At 45.6% G+C, this 10,277-nt stretch overlaps 1 protein-coding gene across 1 annotated transcript; it reads left to right on the top strand.

The window, feature by feature from the left end:
• Nucleotides 1-2: 2 nt before the first annotated feature.
• On the top strand, nucleotides 3-1,323 carry CCDC96 (coiled-coil domain containing 96; the record flags this gene model as incomplete). Its single annotated transcript, XM_003799170.3, has 1 exon — nucleotides 3-1,323. A coding segment is annotated over one exon (1,272 nt), but the record flags the coding sequence as incomplete, so codon positions are not given.
• Between the last annotated feature and the right edge of the window lie 8,954 nt (nucleotides 1,324-10,277).

The raw sequence follows: 10,277 nt of genomic DNA, 5'->3' as shown, positions 1-10,277 counted from the left end.
AGGCGGAGGCGGAGGCGGAGGGTAAGAAAGAATCGCGAGCCCGGTACGCCACGCCGCTGACCACGACTGGCGTGGAAGAGGCTGCACCGGCCCTGAAGGGGGACGAGGAAGAGAAGCCAGAGTGGGTGGAGGAACAGGAGCGAAGAGTGAGTGAGGAAAATGAACTGAAAGGTCGGGCACGCCGCCGGACGAAAAGTGAGGATGGGAAGTATCTGGATGTAGAGGATGAGGATTTCGAGTGGTCGGAGGAAGTTCAGAAGCAGCAGGAACAACAGCTGCGCAACGAGCTCCTAGAGCAGTACCGCTCCCTGATGGTGGACCGGAACCGCTACCAGCGCTACAACGTACACCTGCAGCACAGGATCTTCGAGGCGCTGCGCAAGAAGAAGGGCCTGGAAGCCACTGATATGCCGGATAAAGACGTGGAGACCGAGGCCCCCGAGAAAGAGCAATCGTATTTACGCTATCTGGCCGTGCTGGAGGAGCTGAAGAAGCAACAGGCAGACGACCTGCAGTGGTACCACCAGGAGCTGGCACAGATGAAGCAGCAGTGCCAGGAGAAAGTCACTAGGGTGGAGAAGGAGTGGCGAGGCTTCCAGGCACTCAAGAAGCAAGTAGTGATGCAAGCCATGGGCAGCTGTCGGATGCGAGGTGGGCGCCAGGCCGCTCTGAGGGAGGTGGAGCAGATCCAGGCATTGGAGGATAAAAAGGAGAAGGAGATGAGCTCTGTGCGGCTAGAGAACGTGCAACTGAAGCAGAGTGTGGCGCATTTTGAAACCAGGATGAGGGCGCAGGAGGACTTGTCTGAGGGTCTGCTCCTCATTGATTTTGAACAGCTTAAGATTGAGAACCAGACCTTCAATGAGAAAGTTGAGGAACGAAATGAGGAACTTTTAAAACTGCGCAACAAAGTGACCAACAATGTGCAAATAATAACCCACGTGAAGGAGAAGTTGCACTTCATGGATATGGAGAATGCATGCAAAAAGACACAGCTTCTGGAAATTGAGGCTCAGGTAGCCCTAGGAAGGGACATCTTGACCAAGACAAAACAAGCCCGAGACAGCCTGAGGGTTGACAACATCAAGCTAAATCAGAAGTGTGGGCTTCTGGGTAAGGACTCCCTCCTTCAGGATTTGGAAGAAAAGGTGGAAAAGACAGAACTGCTCAGCCAGCGCCTGGAGTCCCTGAAGCGCCATCATGCTGGGCTCACTCTGTCCTGCAGAGGTGTGAGGCAGAAGATTAGGGAAGCCAAAGCCTTTCTCCCTTCTTGATACAGTCCATAGAAGAGTCAACAAAACATTCTCACTCTCAGCATATGTTGTCTTTTAGCTCTTATTTTTTTTTTTTTTTTTTTTTGCCATTCTTTAAAAGGCCTCTGATATTTGGGGTAGAGTTATATTTTATACTTACCTCATAATTATTTATCTTCCAAATTAGTGCTGAGCATGAAATTAGGTCAGCAATCAGTTTTATATAGGACTAAGTAAAATAGGTCCAGAGAAAACAAACAGGGGTTATTTAACATAACTGATTTCTCACAAAAAGCTTTCAAAAGTCTTTTTATATCTGAGCAGTTCCATAGTTTTGATAACAAAACTAAGGAGTCCTGTTGCTTTTCCATGTGTTAGAAGGGTTTGAAAGTTCAAGCAATGGGTAGGGTACAAAAATATTCTTGTGCATTAAGCTAATTATTAAACTCTTTTTGGATTTATTGGACTGTGTACCCTTGAATCCCTGTTTCAATTAGAAGCTCACTAATTCTCTAGTCTTAAGCTGAAATTGTTTTATATGTAAATAGCACTAGCTTCTGGGGTAATAAAAAATGTCCAAGAAAGAGGAGAAATGATAAGCAGGAAAAGGAACAGCTGTTCTTTCATCTTTTCTTTTTCAGTGAAAGGAAGCTCAGGCTACCAACAATTAAAATTTGTTTCTGCCTCAATGACAGTCTTCAATTCTAATTAAATGTTTTCTTGGATCTTCGGAAGAACTGTATTGATCTGTATCCCCCACAAAAAATGAAATTTTGTTTTCTAGTGAAAACAGTGTGACAGCTATATTGTTTTGCCAAGAGCAAAATATATGGAATTGTGGCTGCTGGGATTCTAGATGTGACCGCAGCTTCTTACTGCTGCAGCTCTTCCATGGCCTGGGGACCACAGCCTTCTATTTCAGCTGGATATTTTTAGATCTCAACAGCAGGACTCTCATTATGCTTAAGAATTCACTGTGTCAAATTTTTTATGCCTTAATCCATTTATTCGGAAATAAGAAACAAGATAAACAGGAACTTATCACCTTCAACCTTCAACTCTACTATGATATCAATAAATAAGTTTACCAGCTCTACATAATCATTAGAACTGCCTCCCCCCTTTTTTTTAAAGGTCATCATAGCCCCAGACCTCCCCATTTGCCAACTCCAACCTCCAGTATGACACGGAATGGTCCTGCCCTCAAGTATACAAAATATTAGTCCTTCTCCATTCCTTCCTCCTCCTTTACTCCTTTGATCTCAGGCTCCTCCTTTACTCCTTTGATCTCAGGCACCTCCTCTACTCCTTCGTGGGACTTCTTCTGTCCATCCATGTCCAATCCATCTCCCCTTTCCAAGGTCAGCCATTGGACTCAGCTAGGCCTGCAGCTGTTCATTCTGCTATCTAGTAGCTTTCAGGCACTCCTGGGTCTCCTGCAACTCCTGGTGGGCTATCTCAGCTGCCATTGTGCCTGCAGCTTTTTATTCCCTGTGCAGTGACGCCTCCTAGATTAGCTGCTGATAGGCTGCTACATGCTGGTATAGGAAGATCAGATACTGATCTTGCTCTTGCTGCAGACTCTTTGCCTCTTAATTCTTCAGCTCCACCTGTGGGAAGACCCTGGACATGAGGACAGGTGGTGGCCTGCTTCTAGATTCTGAGCCCATAAACAGGGGAGACAGGATGTTGGGGTTCAGGCAGTTGCCTATGTTCTTGGTTCTTGGTGTGTTCTTGGCCAAAAAATGATAAGACCCAATAAAGCAAGGCAAACATGAAACAGTTTACTGGGGAAGAAAGGTAGGTTTACAGAGCAAGAGCAAGATATAGGTTTACAGAGTGAATATGTTTACCACAGGTGATGAACAGTCCTCCACTGCTGCCATGAAGGAAAAGGCTGTATCAAATATTAAAATGGCATTATTCCTTGTGTTAGTGTAAAAAATAATTGATAGGTCTATTTCCTTAGCACAGTATTAGTGATTACCTTGGAGCCAGGGGCTTGGTTTGATTTCCTAGGATGAATTTTAAGAGGTGCAGATTTGGGAATCAAAGTATTCTCTTATTCTTAAACTTAAGCGGATCATTAGAAAGATGATATATTTTTTGGTACTAGATACCACTAAAAAATGGTAGAAACTCCACTCTGGGCAGGTGACTCAGTTGGCTGTGAGAATCTTTTGATGACATGATTTCGTTCTCTAAACTATGTGTTCCCTTTGATGCCAAAGATGGTTGAATAAACTTATTTTTCTAATTACCATGGCCTGAATACACTCTTTTATATCAAACCACGTAACTGTAAAAGTGAGGGGAATAAAAGAAAAAGCTTTGGCTTCTAGCTTCCATTCTCTTCCTTACTCTACAATTTTAGTCTTTCCTCTATCCCAGGGGTCCTCAAACTACGGCCCATCAAGGACATTTATCCGGCCCACCGGGTGTTTTTGCTGCCACTGCCTGTCCTGCTTAGCAGCCGACTGGTCCTGGGCCTGCAGTCTGGCCCTCCAATGGTCTGAGGGACAGTGAACTGGCCCCCTGTTTAAAAAGTTTGAGGACCCCTGCTCTATCCTGTTCATCAAGGCCAAAGTGAAGCAGTACCTAGCAAGTAGAAGTTGGTTTGCTTTGTAACTCAAACTTTAATAAAAGCAGAACAGGCCCACTGGCTCTTCTGTAGGAGGCTTCAAACGCAGAGCATCCTTTATCTCTGTAGCTCACTAATGAGAGAATCACAGAAATAAAAGATGATTTTCAGACGATTTTTAACAATTAGCAACTAGATCCAATCAAACACTTCCACACTAGCATTGAACTTAGAAACAAGCAAATCTCTCAGAACACAAAGCTATAAAGTAGTTTGATGGGGCAGTGCCTATGGCTCAATGGGTAAGGCACTGGCCCCATATACTGAGGGTGGTGGGTTCAGGCCCAGCCCTGGCCAAACTGCAACAAAAAATAGCCAAGCGTGCTGGCAGGCGCCTGTGGTCCCAGCTATTTGGGAGGCTGAGGCAAGAGAATCACCTAAGCCCAGGAGTTGGAGGTTGCTGTGAGCTGTGTGATGTCATGGCACTCTATCGAGGGTGATAAAGTGAGACTCAGTCTTTACAAAAAAATAAAAGAAGTTTGATCAAGTTAGCATTGCTTTAAGCTACAAAGCAAATCAGTGTCCCAAGTAAATTATTTCATAGTAAGTTACCAATATTCTTTCAGATTATAGTACTGTATGCTGAAGATGTTATGATTAACTAGAAGCCAATCCTCTGACTACTTCCTAACATGGTTTTTTATTTATTTATTTATTTTTTGGGGGAGACAGAGTCTCACTCTATTGCCCTGGGTAGAGTTCCATGGTGTCACATCTCACAGCAACCTCAAACTCTTGGGCTCCAGCAATCCTCTTGCCTCAGCCTCCCAAGTAGCTGGGACAACAGGTGCCCACCACAACCCTCAGCCAATTTTTCTATTTTTAGTAGAGACAGGGTCTCAGTCCTGCTCACGCAGGTCTTGAACTCTAGAGCTCAAGTGATCCACCTGCCTTGGTCTCCTAGAGTGCTAAGATTATAGGCAGGAGCCACTGTGCCTGACCTCTTCTTTTCTTTTAACATACGCATATGGAATGCCATTTATTGTAATTTTTTAAAAATGTTTTCCAGGCTATTTAATCAAGTTACTTACAATGTACACATTCCTGAGTATGCCCATTGTTGTAACATTGTTTTGGAGTTTTTCTGCATTCAGTTTTAAAAGTGTTTAAAAGGAACTAAACTTTTCATAGGAGAACTGGGTTCATAAAATAGATTCATTGCAAACTTTATAGACATACAAATCATAGAAATCAGTAAAGTTTATTCCTTCTTCTTGCCGTATGTCTTAATAAATCTCACGTGCCCTTCAGTGGCAAATGCTGACACAAACCACCTGTTGAACTTGCCCACAGTTTTCACATGTTCGATACACGTTCGAGAGCCACATTTTCTCATCTACCAGGTCGAGAGCAGCATGAGCTATGAGCTGGTTTAGATGACAGTGGTTGTCTTTGGATTCTGCTTTCCCAGCTGGCAAAAACACAATTTCTAAAACTGGATTATCATGGTGGCCAACAAAGTAGAAGCTTCCAGACACTGTCTTCAATGCCTCCTGTAGCGAGATGCAGATAATGGAAACGCCCAGTCCCTTCCTGCTGCAGAGACCTGGTGCCAAGTCCCTTCCTGCTACAGAGACCCACGCTTGGCAGCTTCAGTTTAATTTATTGTAACTTTTAAAAGCACATCCCTCATTTTAATTCCCTTTATTCAACATTCTGGGGAGGAAGGCGTACAGAAGTCAGGGTTCCCCTCAGAACCATCAAAGAGGGGTCTCAAGGGGTCTTTAGCTAATCAGCCTGGGTGAGAGACTTCAGGCCCCTTCCTTACAGTCCTGGCTTGTCACAATCAATGGAAGCAAAGTTTCCCAAAGGGAATTCTAGCTTCTCCCCATTTATCAGGGCTGCTTCCCCCAAACTTTTCTGCTGAAAGTCTGTTCTTCTCAGAATTAAATATAGTTAAATACAGGAGAGGGGAGTCTCTGTGAGAAGCCAGGGGTGGGTATGTTCGCAGGAGTCAAAAAAAAGGTGTCTCAGACTCTAGGTCCAGCTTCCTGTCCAGGCTTCCCATGCCTCCAGGTCTCAGCTGAATAGCTTCCAGCTTGCTAGCATGCCAGATTGTACCAAGCCCTTGAGGGGAGGAGGATGACCTTTTATGGAAAGGTAAATGGTTCCTTAGTCAAGTCAGGGCAATCAACTACAGAGACCTGGACATCTGCAAAGTTATCTTTTAGTCCTTTCTGCATAACTCCAGCAAGCTCCTTCAGACTTGGAACATGAAAACTGAGCAAAAGCCATTTTCTTCTTCAGGAGTGAGGTTGTACAAACAAAGCTATTGTTTGTTAACACAGGAGTTCACAGTACTGTATTAACAGTTGCTGTTTGAGTAGGTCCAGGAAGCCAACACCTCAATCTCAACCCCCCCTTTTTTTGGGGGGGGGAAGAAGCTCACTCAGTTTCCCTGGGGTTTGAGGGCAGTGGTGTCATAGCTCACAGCAACCTCAAACTCTTAGTCTCAAGAGATCCTCTTGCCTCAGGTTCCCAAGCAGCTGGTACTGCAGGTGCCCACCACAACGCCCAGCTAGTTTATCTATTTTTTTAGTAGAGATGGGATCTTGCTTTGCTCAGGCTGGTCTCGACCTCCTGAGCTCAGGTGATCCATCCACCTTTGCCTCCCAGCATGGTTCTTTCTAATTACAGGAGAGCACTTAATCATGAAATAGCAACACATTTACAAACTGTTTCTTCAGATCCATTACTTCTAAGGAAGAATTTCACAGACCCTAAAGCATTGTCTGTCCCCAAAGTCTTACTGAAGTGCTCCAGTGTGTGCCCCCCAGAGGCCTGTATGCAGCCGCCTCCAGTCGTGGATTGACTGCTTACAGACTGTTATTTGTATTTAGTTCTCTGTACCCCAAAGAGACAAAGTCCACAGGAGGCAAAAACTGTTGGTTCATACCTCTCCCTAGCAGCCAGCACATCGCCTGGCACATAAATGGTACTCAGTACATTTGTTGGATTAATACATTAATGCAATGCCAATCTAGTTCATTTTCTGAAAGTAAGTGTTACTTGAATTCCTATTATGTGTTAGGAACTAAGTCTTATGTTGAATTAAAAAATAATTACAGGCAAGAAGATCTCTCAACAAGCTGAACCAATAGGGAAATGGCAGGAAGGCAGGGTTGTAGCCAGAGCCAGAAAGCACAGCAGCTGGAGGGCACTGCTAACTCCAGCAGGGATCACCTCCAGGGGCTCAAAGGGTTGTACCAGAAACCTTTTAAACTAAGGTGATTTTATAAGTCCTAACAACAAAGCCTGCCTTTTCATGCCCTTGTCAAAAAGTACAGGGCCTAGAAAATGTTGGCACTGAATACATTTTAATGAGATGTTATATGAAGCTAGACCTTTTTTTTAATTATTTTTTTGAGACAGAATCTCAAGCTGTCACCTGGGCTGAGTGCTGTGGCATCATAGCTCACAGCAACCTCCAACTCTTGGGCTCAAGAGATCCTGTTGCCTCAGTTTTTCTATTTTTAGTAGAGATAAGGTCTTGTGTTTGCTCAGGCTGGTCTCCAACTTGTGAGCTCAAGCAATCCACCTGCCTCAGTCTCCCTGAATGCTAGTATTATAGGTGTGAGCCACCATGCTGAGCTTGAAGCTAGATCTTTTTAAAAAAATTTGAAGAGAGAGAGAGAGTAAACAAGAATTGAAAATGTCAGGTCAGGCGTGGTGGTTCATGCCTATAATCCCATAACTCTGGGAGGCTCAGATAGATTGCCTGAGCTTGGGAGTTCGAGGTCAACCTAAGCAAGATCAAGACCCTTGTCTCTACTAAAAATAGAAAAACTAGCCAGTTTCATGGTAGGCACCTGTAGTTCCAGCTACTCAAGAGGCTGAGGCAAGAGGATCTCTTGAACTAGGGAGTTTGAAGTTGCTGTGAGCTATAACACCACAGCACTCTACCAAGGGCAACAAAGGAGACTCTGTCTCAAAAAAAACAAAAAAAACAACAACAACAAGCCTCTAAATGGCAATAGTTGGCAAGGAGATTTAACTCCAGGGCCCTGGTCTTAACTTCTAGACAAAATGCATCTTAAACTTGGGTTTATTTTTCATTGCAGCAGTTTCTACCATGAGCTCCAAAAGCAGGGGCAAGAAGCTAAAAAACAATGTTTAAGACAAATTTTATGGGGTGCCTGCCCATAAAATAATTCACAAGAATCTGAAGACCAGAGTGATGCTTTCAAATCCGTAAGTAACTCATTTTAATGTTTACAGAGAAGGCCATTCCCCTCACTCCACACAGAATCCCACATGGCTCAAGTATCCTGGGAAATAAAGCTTTGGCAGTTAGTTCTGGGAGACAGCCTTGGTCTGTCCACTGAGGGCAGCAGTGTAGTTCCAGAGACAGCTGGCTGGTGATGCTCACATGAGACCCCAGAGCAGCACAGGGACTAGACAGTGCCTCTAAGAAATCCCTGGGCACTTTAAGTCATGGCCAAGTTTCAAGGGTAGGCAGGCAAGGACATGAATAACATCAGCAAATGCCTGAGTACACGTTTGGCATCATGCAAAGCAGACCCACCAATTTCCCTGTGAAGGTCACATCTTAACATGGTCCCATCTGAGGACTGCCCTTGGCTCTGAGGCTTCCCATTCCTGGGCAGGCCCTGCCCCTTGTCTGCCTGATGACCAACAGCTCACCTCAAGGTCCAGGCGGGCCTCCCCACACCACATTAGCACAGTGTTCCATTAATGCTTTCTGCCTTCCTGGCAGAGTCCACAGCTCAGGTGATGGTTCTTTAACTGTCAACCCCACTTGCACAATCTAGAACACTCGGGGAACCAGTCTTAACTTTTTTGACGTTTGCACAGATAAGGTACACGAGGCACCTCTTGGCAGTTCACAGATTCTGCCACCACCCCTTGTGCCTGTCATGTGGAGCCACTGTCTGTTTAGCTCTAACTCCTCCTCAGCAGGTGTGGGTCTTGGGTCCTGCACTTGGGATGAAGAAGTGAATCCATGCCTCGCCCCAGACCCTGCCCCTGGAATTACGGTCAGACGTGGAGGAACCAGAGGCCCCAGAGCAGGCATATCTTCTTGAGAGGACTTTTTTTTGAGTTAGTCTCACTGTGTCACCCTGGGTAGAGTACCATAATGCCTTCGCAGCTCAAAGCTACCTCAAACTCCTGGGCTCAAGCAATCTTCTTGCCTTAGCTTCCCAAGCACTACAGGTACTATAGGCACCCGGCCAAGACACCTGGCAAATTTTTCTATTTTTAGTAAAGACGGGTCTTGATCTTGCTCAGGCTGGTCTCAAACTCCTGAGCTCAGGCAATCCACCTGCCTTGGCCTCCCAGAGTGCTAAGATTATAGGTGTGCGCTACTGTACCTGGCACAAAAAGATATTTCTAAACAAGGGCTTAGTGGGGGAAGAGGGTCACAGGTGTCAGTCTGAGCCCCACTACTGTAGGACCCTAACCAAATCACTCCTCTTTGTCGCATCTTTGAAATAGGGACTATAACGACTTTTTCCACAGAGCTGCTATGGAGATTATGTGACGTGATTCATGGACAGCAACTCAGTCTAGCACCTGGTGTGGCTGGTGTAGCAAGCCAGCCCACAGCAAATGTGACTGCTACCAACTATCAGCCCCTGTAGTCTGTCCTCTTGCCCATGCCCTGCAGGGGCCCCAAGAGGGAAGGCAGGCAGTTTCTGCATCCTGCAGGGGTCCAGGATGTGCACCAAAATGCCTATCTCCTGTGGGAGAGGGTGGGGAAGCCAACAACTGCGGCAGAACAGAAAGCTCTTAGAAGTCCTTAGAGGTTCAGAGGAGACGGAAGAGCAGTGGCATCTGCTCAGGCAAAGGGTCCTGGTGAACAAGGAAAGATTTCCCTGGTGGACAAGGGAACAAAAGAGAAAGCTGCCCCAAGGGCTCTACACCTGCAGCTGGGACTCGGGGGTACTCTTCCGTCTGAGCCTCCAGCCTGGGTAAACACACCTGTGAACAGTTGCTCTGCCTGCTTCCAAATGGCCTCATGGATCCTCCACCCTCACAGCCAGAGCACACTGACCTGTACCCCACAGGGAAGAGTCACCTTACTGGCTGCTGGGGGAAGGTTCCTAAAGGAATGTGAAAAGCCCTTGGTCTAGAGACTGGTACAGAGTAAGCACCAACTGCATGCTGAGGGTATAGCAGGCTCAGGAGTGTGCATGGTAGGCACTGGGGTGGGGCCAGGCTAAAGAAGAGACATGGCAGGACTGGGGCTCCAACCCACTCTGGAAGGGGTGCACTCAACTCTTGAACTCCTTGACTAAACTACCATAACTGCACCATCTTCTTGTTTAATAAGCCTAGTTAGTAGATTTTCAAATACTCAAATAGCAAAATGCTCAAGTCAAATTTTCACTGTGCTTCCAAATGAGAATTCCAACTTTTTT

The sequence above is a fragment of the Otolemur garnettii genome, unplaced genomic scaffold (assembly GCF_000181295.1).
Source record: "Otolemur garnettii isolate 467f Iridium unplaced genomic scaffold, OtoGar3 scaffold00146, whole genome shotgun sequence".
NCBI lineage: Eukaryota > Metazoa > Chordata > Mammalia > Primates > Galagidae > Otolemur > Otolemur garnettii.
The sequence above is the reverse complement of the archived record's forward strand: the minus strand, read 5'-3'. Positions and strand labels throughout refer to the sequence as shown.